Source organism: Rana temporaria, chromosome 1 (genome assembly GCF_905171775.1).
Source record: "Rana temporaria chromosome 1, aRanTem1.1, whole genome shotgun sequence".
Lineage (NCBI taxonomy): Eukaryota > Metazoa > Chordata > Amphibia > Anura > Ranidae > Rana > Rana temporaria.
Window position 1 is genome coordinate 526,925,940 of NC_053489.1, and position 23,033 is coordinate 526,948,972.

At 42.9% G+C, this 23,033-nt stretch overlaps 1 protein-coding gene across 5 annotated transcripts in view; it reads right to left on the minus strand.

The window, feature by feature from the left end:
• Positions 1-2,127: 2,127 nt before the first annotated feature.
• TMEM154 (transmembrane protein 154) overlaps positions 2,128-23,033 on the minus strand; it is an 88,118-nt gene continuing 67,212 nt past the window's right edge. For all 5 annotated transcript variants that reach the window (XM_040331908.1, XM_040331912.1, XM_040331910.1 and 2 more), the window contains one exon: positions 2,128-2,714. In XM_040331908.1, coding sequence (XP_040187842.1) covers positions 2,587-2,714 — 128 coding nt within the window. In that variant the 3' untranslated portion in view covers positions 2,128-2,586. The remainder of the gene's footprint in view (positions 2,715-23,033) is intronic.

Here is a 23,033-nt window from a genome sequence, read left to right on the forward strand (position 1 = left end):
ACGTATCTGTGTTCTTGATGTTCGGAATTTCCGACAACATTTGTGTGACCATGTGTATGCAACACAAGTTTGAGACAACATTTCGTCTGAAAAAAATCCATGGTTTTGTTGTCGGAATGTCCGATCGTGTGTACGCAGCATTAGTAGATATGTCTTAAATCCAGGTACCACCACTGACGTTTGGTAAACTAAATTAATATATTTATTATATATTAATATGAGTTCATTTTATAATTTCTATTGTTCTCTGCTTTATAATTTGAGTGCTGGATTTTGGGCATACAGTAGAGAATTTGGAGGATTCTGTTCTGGCATTTTTAAATAATATTTTGAAGTTCTTATCAGCATGATAGTGTAGTTTTCATGGTAATAATAATTTTAACTCTGCAGATGATAGGTTAAAGCTTAGGCAGGCCATACATTATCTAATTTCCTTTAGCTTTACCAAAAGCCATATAATACGAGGTCAAACTTAGACACTTTAAATATGTATTCAATCAGGCAGGCCCTTGCACTACATAGTTGAAGGTAAATCTAAAGGAAATTTTATAAAAAATTATCTTGAGTATGGTCAGTTCAACCACTTAAGCCCCGGACCATTTGGGTGGCCACAGACCAGGCCACTTTTTGCGATTCGGCACTGCGTCACTTTAACCGACAATTACGCGGTCAGGCAACGTGGCTCCCAAACAAAATTTACGTCCTTTTTTTCCCACAAATAGAGCTTCTTTTGGTGGTATTCAATCACCTCTGCAATTTGAATTTTTTTGTGCTATAAACAAAAATAGAGTGACAATTTTGAAAAAAAGCTATATTTTTTACTTTTTGCTATAATAAATATCCCCTAAAAATGTATAAAAAAACGTTTTTTTCCTCAGTTTAGGCTGATACATATTCTTCAACATATTTTTGGTAAAAAAAATCGCAATAAGAGTTTATTGATTGGTTTGCGCAAAATTTATAGCGTCTACAAAATAGGGTATCGTTTTATGCCATTTTTTATTATTATTTTTTTTTACTAGTAATGGCGGCAATTTTTATCGTGACTGTGACATTATGGCGGACACATCGGACACTTTTGACGCCATTTTGGGACCATTGTCATTGATACAGCGAACAGTGCTATAAAAGTGCACTGACAACTGTAAAAATTACACTGGCAGTGAATAGGTTAACCAGTAGGGGGCACTGAAGGGTTTTAAGGGGTTGTAAAGGTAAAAAATGTTCTTCCTAAATAGCTTCCTTTACCTTAGTGCAGTCCTCCTTCACTTACTTCATCCTTCGATTTTGCTTTTAAATGTCTTTATTTCTTCTGAGAAATCCTCACTTCCTGTTCTTCTGTCTGTAACTCCACACAGTAATGCAAGGCTTTCTCCCTGGTGTGGAGTGTTCTGCTCGCCCCCTCCCTTGGACTACAGGACACTCTCTACGCTGCAGATAGAGAAAGGAGCTGTGTGTTAGTGGGTGTCCTGGCTCTCTTGTAGTCCAAGGGAGGGGGTGAGAACGACACTCCACACCAGGGAGAAACACCAGGGAGAAAGCCTTGCATTACTGTGTGGAGTTACAGACAGAAGAACAGGAAGTGAGGATTTCTCAGAAGAAATAAGGACATTTAAAAGCAAAATCGAAGGATGAGGTAAGTGAAGGAGAACTGCACTAAGGTAAAGGAAGCTATTTAGGATTTTTTTTTTGCCTTGACAACCCCTTTAAGTGTGTCCTAGGAAGTGCTTCTAACTGTAAGGGGGATGGGCTGTGTGTGACACGACACTGATCACCGCTCCCGATTACAGGGAGCGGTGATCAGTGTCCTGTCACTAAGAAGAATGGGGAAATACGGTTTATCTGTGACACAATATCTTTGTCCTTCCTTGGTGTAAACTACAGGGGGTCAACTACTATTGGTGAGTTTGGTCCTAAGGGGACACGGGTGAAGACATAGTTAGAACTGTTTGGAGGATACACATTATTGCACAAGTCACCTTATTTCAGAAGAAATTTCAGCAATTTCTGGATTGCACAAATTGCACTTTTATATTGGACTGCATTTTATGGATACAGGAACCTTCTTTATTTGTTGATTTATGATAGGGTTTGTTTTGTATATATATGTAAAGGATGTCTTAGGAATTGTTTGAAAGAGAGTCTTTAATATTCTTAGGTCAAGCACAGCTTATACACATATACACTATATAAATTTAAACTGTTATTGTATTATTGTAAGCCCAATTGAACCCAACTTTGTAGAGCCTTAGATATTACCAGTATGTCATTTTCATTCTAGTATATCCCATGAGCAGCTAATTTGTGCTGATGAGACCCATTTAACAGTGAGGCTGTGTGTGGTTACTCCCGAGGTATAAAGAACACTCCTCATTTAACAACTTTTTCTCCACTGAAAATAGAATACCGCTTTCTGCTGTTAGAGAGTAAAAAAAAAAAAATCACACTGGGCCCAATAATTTGCGCAGCACGTGTGCAAACATTCTATTGAAATCGTCCCTGTATGGAAAACTTTACACACAATTTTTCGAAATGTCTTCATTTTGGTTTCCCACAAAATTAAAAGACGTTAAAACAACTCTTCTGTTAAAAAAAAAAAAAAAGACGTTGAAACTTTTTGCAGGAGTTATGTAACTTGAGATTTGGCTTGTTGATATGTTTTCTTTTTTGAAATTGAAGAACCATTCCGCTTGAACACTCATCAGGATTCAATACTACAAAACAAAATACATATATTATATTTAGATTGATCTACTTTCAATATTCACTTTAGTACATGTTTTAAAGAGAGCAATAAAAAGACCATGTCAACAGACTCAAAATATTGCAGGTAAAAGCACAGAAAAATCAAGTATTACAAATGCTTATTTACAGCATTTTTTTTTTTTACGTGTATTTTTGTGTGTGTACTTGAGAGAGGAGCCGGACTGCAGGAGTTGGGAGTAGGCAGGCCTCCCCCAGAGGCAATCTGCCACCTTTCTCCATGCCCCGGGTGGCAATGGCGGGTGTGTGAGGGGGTCCTCCCACACAGCCCGCCCTACCTGCTCCGCTTTGAAGCCCAACGGGGGAAAAAGGGACTCCCTATAAGGGAGTGAGAGGATTTGCCCGCTCAACCAGCCCCGTTAGTCCTTCGCCTCTTATTTTTAGAGACCGCGTGGTCAAAGTGCATGCATGTTAACCCAATTTCAAGTGCGTGTAAGTGTGGTGGTTTTTGTGGGGGGGGGGGCATACTAAGCGCAGGCTTACCTCGCATAGCACACCCACCGGGAGCCGGGCTGAGACCACCAAACTCAATTCACATGTAGCCGAGACCGGGATCCGAACCCTTAGCTGCAGAGGTGAATGGCTTGTCAGCGCAGTGCCAATCGCGTTGAGCCACCGCAGCTCCCCTTTTCTTTTTCATGGTTTATTTTTCATTGCAATGTGCTCACTCCAGAAAGTGTAATTTCCCTAGTATAGTGTCCTCCATCTCCAACCCCCTTCTGTTCTGGAAGTGTCTAATTACTGTCTGTGCTGACCCAGCGACTCTGTCCCTTCCATCACATCTCTATATATACTGTAATTTTGTGTAGGGAGAATAGTAAAGGGGAATACCACAATTATTGTCATTTGAGAGTCTGCTGGTGCATACATCACATCCAAGATGGCAGAACCCAGCAGCAGTCTCAGGGCTTATGGATGTTTATGCAAGTGAGATACACTATATTGTCAAAAGTATTGGGTGACCTGCCTTTACACACATTTGAAGCCCCTTGTTATGCACTTGGGGGCTAAGAATATGCATGCATCATACATACTAGGGGGAGTACAACTGGGGGGATCTGTAGTGGAGAAGGATCTGGGGGTTTTGGTAGATCATAAGCTCAATAATAGCATGCAATGCCAAGCTGCGGTTTCCAAAGCAAGCAAAGTCCTTTCTTGTATTAAGAGAGGTATGGACTCCAGAGAGAGAGAGATATCATTTTGCCCCCCTGTACAAATCATTAGTAAGACCTCATCTGGAATATGCAGTTCAGTTTTGGGCACCAGTTCTCAAAAAGGATATCGGGGAACTGGAGAAAGTGCAGAGAAGGGCACCCAAACTGATAAGAGGCATGGAGGAGCTCAGCTATCAGAAAAGATTAGAATAACTGAATGTATTTACTCTTCAGAAGAGGAGAATAAGGGGGGATATGATCCACATGTACAAATATATAAGGGGTCCATATAGTGAGCTTGGTGTTGAGTTCACTTTACGGTCAACACTGAAGACAAGGGGGCACTCTTTACGTCTAGAGGAAAAGAGATTTCATCTCCAAATACGGAAAGGTTTCTTCACAGTAAGAGCTGTGAAAATGTGGAACAGACTCCCTCCATACGTGGTTCTGGCCAGCTCAGTAGATTGCTTTAAGAAAGGCCTGGATACTTTCCTAAATGTACATAAAATAACTGAGTACTAAGATTTGTAGGTAAAGTTGATCCAGGGTAAATCCTATTGCTTCTCGGGGGATCAGGAAGGAATTTTTTCCCCTGCTGTAGCAAATTGGATCATGCTCTGCTGGGGTTTTTTGCCTTCCTCTGGATCAACTGTGGGTATGGAGTTGGGTGTATAGGATTGTATTGTGTTTTTATCTTGTTTGGTCATTTTCTTTGTGGTTGAACTGGATGGACTTTTTTTCAACCTGACTAACTATGTAACTATGAACTTTAAAAGGCGTCCCAGTCTTAGTGTGTGGGGTTCAATATTGAGTTGGCCCACCCTATGTAGCTATAACAGCTTCAACTCTTCTGGGAAGGCTGTACACCAGGTTTAGGAGTGTGTCTACGGGAATATTTAACAATTTTTCAGGAAGCGCATTTGTGAGGTCAGGCACTGATGATGGTCAGGAAGGCCTGTCTGGCAGTCTCAGCTCTAATTCATCACAAAGGTGTTCTATTGGGTTGAGGTCAGGACTCTGTGCAGGCCAGTCAAGTTCCTCCACACCAAACTCGCTCATCCATGTCTTTATGGAACTTGTTTTGTGCACTGGTGCACAGTCATGTTGGAACAAGAATAGGCCACCCCCAAATTGCTCCCACAAAATTGGGAGCATGAAATTTTGTCCAAAATGTCTTGGTATGTAGATGTCTTAAGAGTTCCCTTCACTGGAACTGAGGTGCCAAGTCCATGCCCTAAAAAACAACCCCACACCATAATCCTCCCTCCACCAAATAATTTGGAGGGGTGGCCCAATACATTTGGCAATATAGTGTGGATGAGCGAGTTTGGGGTGGGGGAGCTTGACTGGCCTGCACAGAGTCCTGACCTCAACCCGATAGAACACCTTTGGGATGAATTAGAGCGCATACTGCCAGACAGGCCTTCTTGTCCAACATCAGTGCCAGACCTCACAAATGCGTTTCTGGAAGAATGGTCAAACCTTCCCATAGACACACTCCTAAACGTTGTGGACAGCCTTCCCATATGAATTTAAGCTGTTATAGCTGCAAAGGGTGGGCTAACTCAATATTGAACACTACAGACTAAGACTGGGATGTCATTAAAGTTCATGTGCGTGTAAAGGCGGGCGCCTCAACACTTTTAGCAATATAGGCCCAGATTCACAGCAGAGATACAACGGAGTATCTCAGATACTCCGTCGTATCTCTCAGAGTATCTATGCGACTGATTCATAGAATCAGTTACGCATAGATAGCCCTCAGATCCGACAGGTGTAATTGTTTTACACTGTCGGATCTTAGGATGCAATACGCCGGCCGCCGCTGGGTGGAGTTCGCTTCGTATTCCAGCATCGGGTATGCAAATGAGGTTTTACGGCGATCCACGACGGTTTTTCGCGTTCGATATGTCGTCGCTAGTCTAGTTTCCCGTCGCAATTTTAGTCGTGGTTTTACCTGCCCTAACTTTACACAGCCCACGTATGGGCTGTTTAAAGTATGGCCGGCGTTCCCGCGACGAAATTTAAAAAAAAATAATTCTTGCGTAAGACGTCCGGGAATACGAAAGTACGCTATGCACGTCGCCGTTTGAAAAAAATTATGTCACTTCGTGCAAAGCACGGCGGGAATTTCAAAACGGAGCATGCGCAGTAGGTTCGGCGCGGGAGCGCGCCTAATTTAAAAGGCACACGCCCCTTTGAATTACGCGGGCTTACGCCGGAGGCAGCCGGCGTAAGTTTTCATGCAAGTGCTTGGTGAATCAGGCACTTGCGATGAAAACTTGCGGCGGTGTAACGCATCTACGATACGTTACGCCGCCGCAGTTCTATGTGAATCTGGCCCTATATTACTACTTTTGTTGGTGTTAAAAGCCAATATATAGGTCAAAAAAGCACTGGTTTAGACATTTTCTACATATTAGACTTTCGTTGTCCCTATCGATTGTCCACCAGGCTGCTGCGGGAATGTGTCCTTTGCTGTGTGCTTAAAGATGTACCTCTTTATCATCTTGGAAATTTGGAAGGTATGATCCACCCATTGTAAAAATAAAAATATAGCTCTGGCTGCAAAAATTTTCCCCACTCTTGTCATGTGACCTGCAGAGTCACCTGTTTCAACATTAGTCCTCCTATTTATTTATTAATTTTATTTATTACAGCTATTGATATATGACTGTCAATACTGCATACTGTAGATTGAGAGCAGTCCCCGTCCTCGAGGATCTTACAATCTAAAATCACCATCTTACAAACATACATGCAACACATATTAGAATGGGCTCATTTTTGATAGCCCACACTGTATATATAGTATAGAAAGCTTTCCTCTTTTTTTAAGTTTGAATAAAAAATATTGAAGCACCTTTCTGAATTTCTAAAGGCCTGTACACATAATGGGATATTCCGTCAACAATTGTGTGATGGAAGGGTTTTGTCGGATAATCTGACCATCTGTATGCTCCATCGGACAATTGTTGTCGGAATTTCCAACAACAAATGTTGGATAGCCATGCTCTCAAATTTTCCAACAACAATTGTGTTCCGTCGCATTATCTGATCGTGTGTACAAAAATCCAAAGTACAAACACGCATGCTCCGAACCAATGCTAACCATCAGACAATATTAGCAGAAGTTGCCCAAAGGGTGGCGGTAAGGAGCTAAAAAAACACCTAGTTTTGTGTATGTTGGCTGAAAAAGTTCTGCAGTCTGTATGCAGAACACATTCACGGCCAACGCCCTTCGGACAAATATCCGCGGATTTGTCCGATGGAAATCCGATCGTGTGTACAAGACTTTACTGACACAAATTTGGGTTTGGAGCAGAGGTCTGTAGATATATATATTATATATATATATATATATATATATTGTATAAATTACTGAAAATACAATATCAGCATTATGCAGCATGGTTCATTTGAATACTGTCAGGAAGGCTAAACTATTGATCAAGACAGCAATACCAACTAATTATTTAATCAATATAAGACAGCGCCTCCAGCCTTCCACCGTGCCTTCTTAATAAGCATTAAAGGGGTTGTAAAGACAAAAATATTTTCCTCTTAAATTAAAGTCTGGCAGTAGCTGATAAAGTAAAAAGTAATGTTTTACATTATAACTAGTTTGATACCTGTTGAAATCGAGCTGTTTTATTCACCTCCATCACTCCTGAATCGTTATTCTCACTGACTTCCTGGTTTGCGGTGCGCATTTATTCTTGCTACATCACGGCCTAATGGGAACTTCAGTTCCCATTAGGCTTAGTCTCCATGCCTGTGAGGGATAAGAGAGCATCGTCACGCAGGGCTGTAGTCATAGGGAGGGGGTGAGCACATTCTGCTTTCCACCATGCAAAACGGCTCAGATGCTGGTGGAAAGCAAGAAGAGGAGAGACAGGAAATGGCATTTTCAAACCTGGATTACTGTATTTTGGAGGTCAAAAGGAAAAACGAGGTAAGTGATATTTAAATGCTCTAGCTTACAGCAATCAATTGATCTAATAAAAAACAAACCTTTAGTGTTCCTTTAAGTAAATTAAAGGGTCACTAAAGGAAATTTTTTTTTTTGCTGAAATGACTGTTTACAGGGTATAGAGACATAAAAGTTAACTGATTCCTTTTAAAAATGATTAAAAGTAGATAAAAATCAATCATACAATGTGCCTCTAGTTTCACTTTCACTTTAAACCGGCTTCATGTTTCTGTGAAGTAGAGAGACACACAGAACAAAAACAAACAAATCCAGGGCAGTGTTTTGTTTTTAAAATGAATCTGATTGGTTCTGGGAAGTTTTAGACACACAGTAATGACAGCTTAGACCACCGTGAGAAAGCTCCCAGTACTGTGGTTATACGGAAACAGGCAACCAGGAAGTGTGGAGATCACAGCAGAATTACAGCTACTTCAAAGCAAAAACAAACAATGAGGACATGAAACCAGTACTGCAGTAAGGTAAAGGAAGCTATTTAGATAAAAAAAAAAATCCCTTTAGTGACCCTTTAATTAAACATAACACATAGTGACATTTTTGCACAGTAAAGTTTTCGATGCAAGTATGGATTACGTAACAAGAAAACAAATTTCAAATTATTTACCGTCACGTTACTAACAATTATATATGTCTAATTTATCGAGATATACAAAATCACAGTTATATCAATAGCACATTGTTTTAGCAGTAATGAGTATAACTATAAATTGGGATTTAAGGCTTAAGAAGATTCCCTATTTTTCATTCAGTAGGTATAGTCACCACCATCTCGGAATAAAAGTAATCTAGGCTATGCTGCTAGACAACAAGGTCCACCCCAATCAGTCTCTCCCTTTGAATTCTCTGCAGTAGAGTGCGCGGATCAAGTCTATACTACTAGGTACAGTGACAGCTCGACTTAAATACTTATAGGTAGATTCAGTAACATTGCCGCAACTTTGCGGCGGCGTAGCTTAAGAAATTTAAGCTACGCCGCCGTAAGTTAGTGGGGCAAGTACATGATTCACAATGTACTTGCCTGCTAAGTTTACGGCGGCGTAGCCTAAAGCGGCAGGGCGTAAGGGCGCCTAATTCAAATGTGTTGGAGGGGGGCGTGTTTTATGTTAATAGTGCTTGACCTTACGTTTTTTTACGTTTTTTTCAAACTGCGCATGCGCCGGGCGCCTACATTTCCCAGTGTGCATTGCGGCTAAGTACGCCGCACGGGCCTATTGATTTCGACGTGGACGTAAATGACGTAAATCGCTATTCGCAGACGACTTACGCAAATGACGTAAAAAATTTCGAATCTCGAAGCGGGAACGGCGGCCATACTTTAACATTGCTATTCCATAAATTCCTAAATGATGGAAAAACTTTAGGCCTGATAATGGCTTACGGAAACGGCGTAAAAGTACTGCGGCGGCCGGGCGTACGTTCGTGAATCGGTGTATCTACTCATTTACATATTCTACGCCGACCGCAATGGAAGCGCCACCTAGCGGCCATCCGAAATATTGCAATCTAAGATAGGACGGCGCAAGCCGTCCTATCTTAGATATGTTTAAGCGTATCTCTGTTTGAGCATACACTTAAACATAAGTCGGCGTAGATTCTGAGTTAGGTCGGCTTATCTACTGATAAGCCAGCCTAACTCTTACTGAATCTACCTATTTGATTCCTTAAACCACAGGTGTCAAACACAAGGCCCGCGAACCAAATCTATTATATTGCAGCTTACCAATTCTTAGATTTGATGGTTGTATTAGTTTCCTTTTTTAGGAAATTTTCCTTCTTTCATATGGTGACCTGGCCAGTAAGTCTGTTTTTTTTCAATAGAAACGCTATCTTGCAGTTACAGGGATGACACAAACCATTTAACATTGACAGGGGTGTGTAAAACGATTTTATTTTATTTATATATGTAGAACCTTTATCCCCCCCAAAAAAATAGAGAAAAAAAAGAAGTTGCTGTAACTTGTTATAAAGTATTCAGTGGAGTTTGGCTTCATGTTGTTAGTCTATTTAAATCTATTAGAACATCTAACACTCCCCTTCCCCCAGACTGACAATGCCACTGTCCAAAGGTGCCCCTGTGTTCCTTCATCCAGAGTGGGAGCACTGTAATACAGGAGTTGTGTTACTGGCCAGATCACCAGGTGAAAACAGAGGACGAATAGACTAATGCCGCGTACACACGATCGGAAATTCCGACAAGAAAAACTTGGATTTTTTTCTGACGTACAACACTACGATGAGCCGAGAACAATTAAGTTCAATGATTCCGAGCATGCGTAGGATTTTTGTGCGTCGGAATTGCATACAGACGAAGAACTTTTGTTGTCGGAAAATTTGAGAACCAGCTCTCAAATTTTTTTTGTTGGAAATTCCGACAGCAAATGTCCGATGGAGCCTACACACGGTTGGAATTTCCGACAAAAAGCTCACATCGAACATTTGTTGTCGGAATTTCCGATCATGTGTACGCGGCATAATGCCCCTTTCACACATTGTTTTCACGGACGCTGTTTGCTCAGCGGGGATCGCTCCGTTGATCCCCTCTGCGCCGGTGGATGACAAGTCCATCTCTGCTCACTGTGGAGAGATGGACCCTTTCAGATCTCTGCTCTCTATAGGGGATCGGATGAAAACAGATCCACCTGTTATTTTTCATGTGATATGATCCACCAGATGGTTTTGAACACTATACTATTCCATGGGGTCCAGGGGGTCTCTGTCCTGTTTATTTGGAAATGGTTAACAGTCAATCAGAATAGTGGGGGAAAAATCACTCTAATTTGACTTCTCTCCATTTGCAGCAAAGTTACAGAGAACTTTCACTCTGTTAATAATTTGTGGAGTGCAAACTCAGTTTGTTAGCAGTTATGTAGGCTGATACAGTGAGAGTAGCTGATATAATAATGAGCATACAAGGTTAGAGGTTGGTGGGGACTGAGGGCTCTTAGAGGGTTTGGGGGCACTGTGGATCAAAATGGGAGGTTGGGTGGCCCCGTGGAAGCTGGGAGGCACTGTGGTAATTTAGGGAATCCTCAGCTATCTGGAGGCCAGAGAGAAAGAAGCTCAGCAGTGGTCCACTGCCTGATGGTTGAGAACCACTGCCCTAGACTATACTGATTTATATCAAGCAGTGATCAACTATTCATAAGAAATTCAATAGCTGTGATCGCAGCCATTTATGTAAAAAAAAATGTACCCTTCTGCTGCCATGTAGTGTGCCCTCTGTGTGCTATAGATCCTCTGTTGTCCCCTGCCTCAGCTGACTCTGTCATCACTCCATGCAGTACTACTCTCCCCCAGGCTTTGTGTGCCCACCAGTTGTTGGTCTTCCCTCTCACCTCCCCATCCCTTAGGCTGGGTTCACACTACTACACTACTTTCATCCTACTTTGCTCTGCTACATTGGTCCTACATTTATCCTACATTGGTCCTACATCCATCCTACTTTCATGAACAGGATACTACTTTGGTCCGACTTCAATGATACTCAATGGGCCTGAAGTAGGATCAATGTAGGACCAAAAGTAGTACAGGGAGCATTTTCAAAGTCGGACCGACTTGTGTAGGACGCTACAAGACGCTCTCATAGGGAAACATTGAACACAGAACAAAGTAGGATGAAAGTAGTGTAGTAGTGTGAACCCAGCCTAACTGGCAATGAGACCAGTGTCCTGGCACCATATCAGTATTATTGCTTGCTTTTCTGTTTAGGATGTTGAGCAATGAGATATTGGCAAACTTGCTTCTTATGTTTATTGATCTCCTTTAATTCATGAATGAGCACTGAATAGCATAGTTCCATGTTCAGTTTAGACCACAGAAATGTTTCCAGAGAGGCACAATTGGTGTACATACTATCACCAAAGGTCTTATCAACTGCCAGTGATGCTAAAAAACATAAATTAAAAAGCATATAGCGTAAATACACTCACATAAATACACAACCCCCTTCACCCACGTACTCGCACATAAAGTACACTTTGGTGATGTTCACTCCTTTGCAAAAATACACAAATATTTGTTATATATTACCTTATGCTTTAGATTTAGTAGGAATTTTGTAAGTTCTGAAAACTAATGATGAACTTAGTTTATTTTTTATCTAAAGAAATTTGGGATAAACATTTGTGCAACTATCGTACAACACATTAAATCAGCACCATCCTTTGTAGGAGAGGACTTGCAGGGGTTCTACACTGAAAATTGTAAGTCAACCTCTTCGTGCCTATGGGTAAAGCAAATCTTAATGCTTAAAGCGGGAGTTCACCCATTTATTTAATTTTTGCCCTTGTCCCCTTAGATTCCTGCTCGTTCGGTCTAGGGGAATCGGCTATTTGTATTAAAATATGATCCGTACTTACCCGTTTTCGAGATGCATCTTCTTCCGTCGCTTCCGGGTATGGGTCTTTGGGAGCGGGCGTTCCTTCTTGATTGACAGTCTTCCGAGAGGCTTCCGACGGTCGCATCCATCGCGTCACTCGTAGCCGAAAGAAGCCGAACGTCGGTGCGGCTCTATACTGCGCCTGCGCACCGACGTTCGGCTTCTTTCGGAAAATCGTGACGCGATGGATGCGACCGTCGGAAGCCTCTCGGAAGACTGTCAATCAAGAAGGAACGCCCAGTCCCGCAGCCCATACCCGGAAGCGGCGGAGAAGATGCATCTCGTAAACGGTAAGTACAGGTCATATTTTAAAACAATTAGCCGATTCCCCTAGACAAAACGAGCATTAATCTAAGGGGACAATGTGCTCTCTGAGGGTGAACCTCCGCTTTAAAGTGGAGGTTCACCCGGAAATGAAAATTTTTAACATTAGATTGAGGCTCATTTTGTCAAGGGGAATCGGGTAGTTTTTTTTAAATCTAAGCAGTACTTACCGTTTTAGAGATACATCTTCTCCGCAGCTTCCGGGTATGGGCTGCGGGACTGGACGTTGATTGACAGTCTTCCGACAGGCTTCTGACGGTCGCATCTATCGCGTCACGATTTTCCGAAAGTAGCCGAACGTCGGTGTGCAGGCACCGTATAGAGCCGCGCCGACGTTCGGCTTCTTTCGGCTACTCGTGACACGATAGAAGCGACCGTCGGAAGCCTGTCGGAAGCCTGTCAATCAAATAGGAATGCCCAGTCCCGAAGACCATACCCGGAATCGGCGGAGAAGATCGCTCTCTAAAACGGTAAGTACTGCTTCGTTTTTAAAAAAACTACCCGATTCCCCTAGACAAAATGAGCATCAATCTAATGTTAACATTTTTTTTTAGGGTGAACTCCCGCTTTAAGCACAATTTTGCAACTTTGACATGTGTTAGTAAAACTGTGCATATCATCACAACTACTTTGTGCATCCAGGTGGATTATACCTTTTTTTTTTTTCCAAGACGATTTGGGCTTTCATTTGGTGGTGAATGGTAATGGATATAAATGTAGAAGTAGTGCTGCGCAGCACTACTTCTACATTTATACTTACCTGGGTCTTGATACTACCTTCAGTGCTTGCTGCAGTACCCCAGCTTTTAGACTTGGCCAGCGCAGGAATATCTTTTTATTACTAAATGGTAATGGATCGCTCCTGATTTGGCGAAAAGGGAAAACTGTCCCAAAACAGTAAAAATGTCAAAATAAATAAAAAATGTAACTGTATATTTGTTGATACTACCATAACCTACCACCAAAAAACAACCCACAATAAATTCTCTTGCTCCTGATGATTGCAGCAATACCACGTATGTGTATGTTAGTTGTTGTTTGTACCCGTATTACAGCTCAAAAACAGTAGTGCACATTTCTAAAAAAATACTGACCCTGACCTTTGACCTTGACCCAAACACTAACCCTGACACTGACCTAGATCAAACCTTGATCTACAGTATGTATTTTTTTATTATTTTTTTTTTTCTTCACACACTTTATTTTATTTTTTATTTTTCTATCTCATCAAGGACAGAAAATGATACAATGTATCTGTCTCATCCATTCACAGAGACGGCAAACACGGGGGCGGGCTTCACAGTGACTGATCACTGTGATAGCCAATCAGAGGCTGGAACTGGCTTTTCCGGGTCCCGATCATTAGAACGGGGCCCGGGGGTCTCAGTGAGACCCCGGTCCCTGTGCTGGGAGCGCGCATGTGGCGTGCTCCCAGCACAAAGGGAGATATGCAAATACGTGTCCGCTTGGAAAAAAGCCCAGTCCAGTGGGGCTGCATATTTGCATACAGTCAGCGTGATGGGGTTAAAAATGATAAAATAGTGAAAATTTACAAAATTAGCCTGAGATATAAAATAGAGATCAATGCCTGGCAGCAGAAGGGTTAAAAATATCCCTCTCCTAGTTCAGATATAGATGGCTTTTTTTCCCCCACCTTTCCACTCTCATACTAACTGATCTATTTTTCTGTAATGTTGACTTGGATGAGCACGGAGATTGTTCCAACATATAAATCAGATGCTTTTATTAGTAAATTGATTATACTGAAAATAACCCGAGCTTTATCTGGCTGCAGATCTCCTTGGAAGATACTCAAAGCATTAAATCTCAGTAAGAGAATTGTCTATTGTGGAATGCCTACCCGCCTACTTATGATATAGTGCTGATGGTGCTGCCTGTAGTGTAGTTAAAAGATACAGTACATATTATTTGTATTTTATCTTTTCTGAATAAAGGTAAAAATAAAAGGTAAAAAAAATATGCCATTTACATTGCAAGTACTGGAGACGCCATGTTCTTATTGGCATTTCTGTCTGGTCCAGAGACAGCAGCACAATGCTAATGGAAGGATGCTATACAGGATGCAATTGACTGTGCACCAGCCTGTGCTCCAGCAATCTTTATAAAATAATTGCTTAGCAACAGGGGTGCGCTCTAGATGGAAGGATTGATTCTGTCCTTAATGAATCCCATGGAGGAGGTAGGAGGTTTGAAAATTGCCTGGAAATACAATGAGGGTGCCAGCCTCTCTCGTTGCTGTTTTCACAGACACAAAGCAAGGTCCTATATATCTGTATTTTGTAGGGTGATATAAAAATTGATGCATTTTATTTTTACTGAAACAAATAATATTCAAATTAATAGATAGAGATGTCAAGTCATAGTTAAGACTCCACTCAGGTAAAAATCTCAGAATCACCCTTACTGGTATTCTTGTTTCTATGACAGCCTACTGTGATTGCTCGACGCAACCTGATTGGGAAGGAAACACACAGAGAAGATCAAAAGCCCCAAGCTCACCTCTTCAGTATTTGAACATAACCTACTTATGGCACTGAGCTGGATACTGGTTCTCATGGCGGAGTCAAGGAAACAAGATGATCAGTAAACCTAGCCATAGACAAAAATGGATTTGACCATATATACTGTACAAAGAAATCAAATGGATTCATGCATCTAGATAACAGAGTGGATGGAGCAATCTCCCCTGTATTTAGACACCCACAGCACCTGATTGGATGCAGTCACTGTCCAGCCAACAATAGTCCTTAAAAATGTCAGTCAAATTTTGTTGAGCCAGGTGGTGATGATAGGGCCTCCTCCATGACAGCCAAATGAGACCTAGCTATTAATCCTTCAGGGTGGGTCCATGGCTGATTTTTGTACTTTGTGTCCAAAGGACAAGTTTAGGTTTATTAACAGATCCAGCAGTTTTTGTCTGGTGAACAAACAGGTCAGGATGTAACCTCATAACATCTGAGCAAGCTTTCTCCTACAACTCACAAGCAGGGTACTGACTTAAAGCGGGTGTTCACCCAAAAATCAACTTTCTGCCATTAGATCCAGCATACTCCAACAAATCTCATTCAGAAAGCAGGAAGTGGTGGAGAAGGTGCGTGCTGTCAGATCAGGAGAGGCTGCAGCTTGTGGTCCAGTAAAGAGAGAAGCTAGGACTGGAACGAGTCCGGCGCCTGTGGAGTAGGGTTGCCACCTCATCCCTTTAAAAAGGAACACATCTGAATTACACAGATTCTGAGGCTAATTTAATGCAGATAAGGCACCAAGTGAGTTTAATTACCACCTTAATCAGCCACAGAACCTGTGTAATTAATATGTGTTCCTTTTTAAAGGGATGAGGTGGCAACCCTACTGTGGAGATAGGTACCCTGTCTTATCATACTGCATCTGAGGGAGGATTTTCTGTGGCAGAGAGAAGCTAGGACTGTAACGAGTTCGGCGCTCGTGGAGATAGGCACCCTGTCCTATTACACTGTGTAAGTTTACATCCACTTACCTAGATAGAGGCTCCCTGGTGGTGACAGGACTATACCATAGTGTCTTTGCTTGTATTTCCCACATGCACGGCGCAAGATTGAGACCCACCAGACTCATCCATACACATCCCAGGAAAACACCCATCCACTGAGAGGTTGAATCAACATTTACTGTTTTGGCTTTATGTGATAGATCTGAGGTAAGCTGCTAGGATCACAAACGGTGTGGGCTGCACGTGTTCTGGATTCGCTGCGCTGCGTATTTTCACTGACCTGGCTCTGGAACCCTCACTTTAGACTATTCACCTACCTACCAACTTACTCGTTTCACCTGGATTCCTGGTTTTTCTTTTTGATGTGAAATTGGGACTGACACTGAACACTTACTGAATTGTATATCCATTTTGTTTTTTGTTTATGAATTTGTACCTTTTATGTATTCACTCACTTAGTCACAAGTGTGTAGGTTTTATTTCCCACTGTGTACATTACACTTTCCCATCCCTTTGCCCCTCGGGCCCATCTGTGCCCCCCCCCCCTTTCCCCTTTTCACCACACTCCCCCCACTTCACTAGTCCCTCCTCCTGCTATTATTGTTTGTTCCAGTAGCAGTTCCTCACAGCGCAGACATCATATATATTTTCTGCATTACCATTTTGTCTATTATAGGATAGACCTTCTTTTGTTTGCTGCCGTGTACACACTCCATTTACTATCCACGCCCCTCCCTCCTCCCCCCCCTCCCCCCCTCCCCCCTATTTTTAAGTCACTTATCCTAGACAGCGCAGGAGTTCCACTTACCACCAGATCCAGCATACTGCTGACATCTGCAGTATGCTGTTTTTTTTTTTTTTGTACTTATCGTTATATCAGCTGTTGTTATCCGGCTCCGAGCGGGGATTTCTGCGGGGAATGGGCGTTCCTAAGCCAAGCGTATTTGATTGACGGGCTGCTAAAGCGAAAATACCGTTAGTGACACTCGGGTGTTTACGGCACTATACGGCGCATGCCGTGTAGAGCTGACTGCGCAGGCGCCGTAAACACCAGAGTGTCACTTCTGGTATTTTGGGAAGGCGTGACGCGCTTTAGCACCCCGTCAATCAACTCCGCTTGGCTTAGGAACGCCTATACCCGGAAGGAATCCCCGCTCGGAGCCGGATAACAACGGCTGATAAAACGATAAGTACAAAAAAAAAACCACCATACTGCAGATGTCAGCAGAATGCTGGATCTAATGGCAGGAGGTCCACCCTTTAATTTTTTTTAAAAACATTTGAAAAAATAAAAAATGTTTTACTTACCAGAAATGGCTGTTGCTAGGCAGTCTTCCTAATCTGCCACTTCCTTCTCCGCGGTGCTCCTCGGTCTCGTCCTTGCGTTGCCTCCTGGGAAATGGGGCACACTGTCTTCTGGGACCTGTGCAAGTCTTTTTGGGTATTTCTCTACCAGCTTTGCAAATGAAGAGAGTGAAATTGTCGTCAATTCTTCTTTGCAAACTAGCTCAAGCTCTGTCAGATTGGATGGAGAGCGTCTGTGAACAGCAATTTTCAAGTCTTGCCACAGACTCTCAATTGGATTTAGGTCTGGACTTTGACTGGGCCATTCTAACATATGAATATTCTTTAATATAAACCATTCTATTGTAGCTCTGGCTGTATGTTTAGGGTCGTTGTCCCACTGGAAGGTGAACCTCTGCCCCAGTCTCAAGTCTTTTGCAAACAGGTTTTCTTCTTATGCCGCGTACACATGATCAGTTAAACCGATGAGAATGGTCTGATGGACCGTTTTCATCGGTCAAAACCGATCGTGTGTGGGCCCCATCGGTTATTCATCCATAGGTTAAAAAAAAATCTTGTTTTAAATTTAACCGATGGATTCCTAACCGATGGGAAAAAAACGATCGTTAGTAGGCACAACCATCGGTTAAAAATCCACGCATGCTCAGAATCAAGTTGACGCATGCTTGGAAGCATTGGACTTTTTTTCAGCACGTCGTTGTGTTTTACGTCACAACGTTCTGACAAGATCGTTTATTTTTAACCGATGGTGTGTAGGCGCGACAGACCATCAGTCAGCTTCATCGGTTAACCGATGAAAACCGTCCATCGGTCCGCTCTCATCGGATGGACCGATCGTGTGTACGTGGCAGAAGATTTCCCTGTATTTTGCTCCATTCATTTTCCCATCAACTCTGACCAGCTACCCTATCCTTTCTGAAGAAAAGCATCCCCACAACATGATGCTGTCACCACTGTGTTTCACAATGGGGATGGTGTGTTTAGGGTGATGTGCAGTGTTAGTTTTCCGCCATACATAGCGTTTTGCTTTTAGGCCAAAAAGTTCAATTTTGGTCTCATCTGACCAAAGTACCTTCTTCCACATGTTTTCTGTGTCCCCCACATGGATTCTCGCAAACTGCAAATGAGACTTCTTATGGCTTTCGTCTTGCTACTCTTCCACAAAGGCCAGATTTTCGGGTTCTTAAAAATGAAGTTTTTTTTTAATGTCATTAAAAAACGATCGTGTGTGGGCTTCAGAGCATTTTTTGGGTTCTGAAAAACGGGCAAATTTGTATTTCAAACATCCTCTATTTTTTCACAACGTTTTTAACGTTGTCGTTTTTCGGGTTGTAAAAAATAGTCGTGTGTGGGCTTTAACGACGTGAAAAATCCGCGCATTGCTCAGAAGCAAGTTATGAGATGGGAGCGCTTGTTCTGGTAAAACTACCGTTCGTAATGGAGTAAGCACATTCATCACGCTGTAACAGATAGAAAAGCGCGAATCGTCTTTTACTAACACAAAATCAGCTAAAGCAGCCCAAAGAGTTGCGTTATCTGAATGGAACTTCCTCTTTATAGTGCCGTTGTACGTGTTGTACGTCACTGCACTTTGCTAGAGAATTTTTTTTCACGATCGTGTGTAGGCAAGACTGTTTTAATGATCAAGTTGAAAAAATGTTGTTTTTTACAACCCGAAAAATGATCGTGTGAACGCGGCATTATAGTTGCCCTGTGGACAGATTCTCCCACCTGAGCTGTGGATCTCTGCAGCTCCTCCAGAGTTACCATGGGCCTCTTGGCTGCTTCTCTGATTAATGCTCTCCTTGCCCGACCTGTCAGTTTAGGTGGATGGCCATGTCTCGGTAGGTTTGCAGTTGCGCCATACTCTTTCCATTTTTGGACGATGGATTAAACAGTGCTCCGTGAGATGTTCAAAGCTTGGGATTTTTTTTTATAACCTAACCCTGCTTTAAAGCTTTCATCCGTTTGCGGATGAAAAAGGGACATACATTGGTCCCTATGTGATTGCGGGTGTCAGCGGATAAACATCCGCTGACACCCGTAATCACCCGCCTCCGCAAAGATCCTTTTTTTGTGGACGGAAGAAAACCCTATTTTTTCTTCCGTCTGCGGATCGGAGAGAGCGGAGAAAAGACAGGGCGGTCCCTGCACAGTGTGCGGGAACCGCCCTGTCAGCCGCCGGCTCAGCTGGGATATACGGAGCGATCCCCGCTGAGCTTAGGGACACACGGAGGCGGATCATTACTGATCCGCCCCGTGTGAAAGGGCCCTTACAGAACAGCTGTATTTATACTCAGAATAAATTACACACAGCAGGACTCTATTTACAAATTAGGTGACTTCTGAAGGCAATTGGTTCTACTAGATGTTAGTTAGGGGTATCAGAGTAAAGGGGGCTGAATACAAAAAATGTTTACAACAATTTCCTTTCCACTTCACAAATATGTGCCACTTTGTGTTGGTCTATCACATAAAATCCCAATAAAATATATTTACGTTTTTAGTTGTAACATGACAACATGTGGATGATTTCAAGGGGTATGAATACTTTTTCAAGGCACTGTATGTGCCAAAAAGCAACTACCAGGTTATAGATCCTATGGAAAATTAATTAAACTTATGTGATAAAGGTAATGTAGCAGTAGAAGTAGTCAGTCTACTAATAGCCCAGAATGTCACTGGTTTGCCTTTTTCACTTATGATAAAGTAGACTGGAGACAGGAGACAGATCAGGTTTTAATAGAAAAGTTGGGACTGTTTGTTTCACAGGATCAATGGGCCTAATCCTCAAAAAACTGGCGCAACGTAACTTTTTCCATTTAAGTTACACCGCCGCAAAATCTCTAACTAAGTGCCCGATCCACAAAGCACTTACCTAGAAATTTTGAGCGGTGTAACTTAAATCGGGCCGGCGCAAGGCTTTCCTCTTCTCCAGGGGGCGATTACCATTTAAATGAGGCGCGCTCCCGCGCCGGCCGTACTGCGCATTCTTGTGACGTCATTTTCTCGACGTGCATAGCGCGAAATTATGTTACGTCGGGCTTTGTGGATTGCGACGGGACAATAAAGTTGCGTCGGGTAAAAAAAAAAATACGGCGCCAAAAAAAGAATTTGAAATTTAAAAAAAATCGCGTCGCGAGCAAGAAAGGTTTGTTTTTACAAGGTGTAAACAGTTTACACCTTGTAAAAGCAGCCCTAATTTTGCGTTTGCAAAATAAAACTTACGGAGAAAAAACGAAGCTGAAAAGCTTCGTGGATCTCCGTAAGTCCTAATTTGCATACCCGAGGCGGCATTTCGACGCAAAATGCCCCCAGCGGCGGATGCGGTACTGCATCCTAAGATCCGACAGTGTAATTCAATTACACATGTCGGATCTTCGTCCTAACTATGGGAAACTGGGGCCAAATCTTCAAAGGAGATACGCAGGCGGAACTGCTGTTCAGCCTGCGTATCCCTGTGGCTATCTTTGGAAACGATCCTCAGAAGGATTTTTCCAAAGATAGTCAGAAGATCCGACATCTGTAAGACACTTACACTGTCGGATCTTAGGATGCAGTACCGCATCCGCCGCTGGGGGCATTTCGAGTCGAAATGCCGGCTAGCGTATGCAAATGAGTACTTAAGCAGATCCACAAAGCTTTTAAGCTTTGTGTTTTCTGCGTAAGTTACGATTTGCTTGCGCAAAATTAGGGCTGGTTTTACAATGTGTAAAGTTAGTACACCATGTAAAACCAGACCTTTTTTTCGATCGCCGCGTTTTTTTTTAAATTTTGATTTTTTTTTTTCGGCGCGTAACCTTTTTTTTACCCGTCGCAACTTTATTGTCCCGTCGCAATCCACAAAGCCTGGCGTAAATTACGTTCGCGCGCTGCCCGTCGGGAAAAATGACGTCACACGCATGCGCAGTACGTCCGGCGCGGGAGCGCGCCTCATTTGAATAGGAATCGCCCCCTCGAGCAGACGACTGCCTTGCGACGGAGGCACTTAGGTTACACGGCGTGTAATTTCTAGGTAAGTGCTTTGTGGATCGGGCACTTAGGTAGAAATTTAACGCCTGTGTAACTTAACTGCTGAAAGTTAAGTTAGGCAGGTTTTTTGAGAATTTGGCCCCTGATTCTGTGGATCAGTTCCATAGTTAGGACCAGGGATACGACGGAGTAACAGCAGTTACTCCGTCGTATCTCTTTTGAGGATTTGGCCCAATGTACTTAGTCCATGGAAGAGTGGCTGGTAGAAATGTGGAATGTGTGGAAGAACTAAACTGCTCTGAAAAGACATGGGGCCAAATTCTCAAAAATCTTGCTTAACTTAACTTTAGGGAGTTAAGTTACACTGCCGCAATTTTCCGAAATTAAGTACCGATTCTCAAAGCACTTACCCGGAAAATTGCGGCAGCGCAACTTAACTCCGTCCGTCGCAAGGCGTTCCTAGTTTAAATGGGCGATTCCCATTTAAATTAGGTGCGCTCCCGCGCCGGACGTACTGCGCATGCGTGTGACGTCATTTTTCCCGACGGGCAGCGCGCGAACGTAATTTACGCCGGGCTTTGTGGATCGCGACGGGACAATAAAGTTGCGTCGGGAAAAAAAAATACGCGCCGGGAAAAAAAATTTAAATTTAAAAAAAAAACGCGGCGATCGAAAAAAAGGTCTGGTTTTACATGGTGGACTAACTTTCCACATTGTAAAACCAGCCCTAATTTTGCGCAAGCAAATCGGAACTTACGCAGAAACCACAATTCTTAAAAGCTTTGTGGATCTGCTTAAGTCCTCATTTGCATACGCAAAGCGGCATTTCAATGAGAAATGCCCCCAGCGGCGGATGCGGTACTGCATCCTAAGATCTGACAGTGTAAGGCCGAGTACTCACGATCAAACATGTCCGATGAAACCGGTCCGCGGACCGTTTTCATCGGACATGTCTGCCCGGGGACTGCCCGGGGACTTCTGTTCGATTGCCGTACACACCATCGAACAGGGGTCCGCGCGTAAACAATACACGGGCGTGTCCGCGGTGTCGCCGCGTCGATGACGCGGTGTCGCCGCGACAATGACGCGGCGACGTGGGCGGCCTGCCTTTAAAAGGCTTCCACGCATGCGTCGAAGTCATTTGACGCATGCGAGGGATGGCGGGCGGCAGGACATGTACGGTAGGTCTGTACAGACGACCGTACATGTCCGGGCGGACAGGTTTCCAGCGGACTGTTTTAAAGCAAGTCCAGGAAACAGTTGTCCGCTGGAAACCTGTCCGATCCGCCCGAAAATGGTCCGATCGGGCCTACACACGGCCAAACATGTTTGCTGAAACTGGTCCGCGGACCAGTTTCAGCAGACATGTTTGGTCGTGAGTACGGGGCCTGAGTGTCTTACAGATGTCAGATCTTCTGCCTAACTTTGGAAAAATCCTTTTGAGGATCGTTTCCAAAGTTAGGCACAGAGATACGCAGGCTGAACAGCAGTTCCGCCTGCGTATCTCTTTTGAAGATTTGGCCCATTGTGCTGCCTCACTGAAATTTTTGAGCTTCGTCAAAGCTTAAAAAAATGCTTGTGTGAATAATTTTATTTTTTACATCAATATAAAAATCCACTGCAACACATTAATGAGAATGCTAACACCCACATAGTATT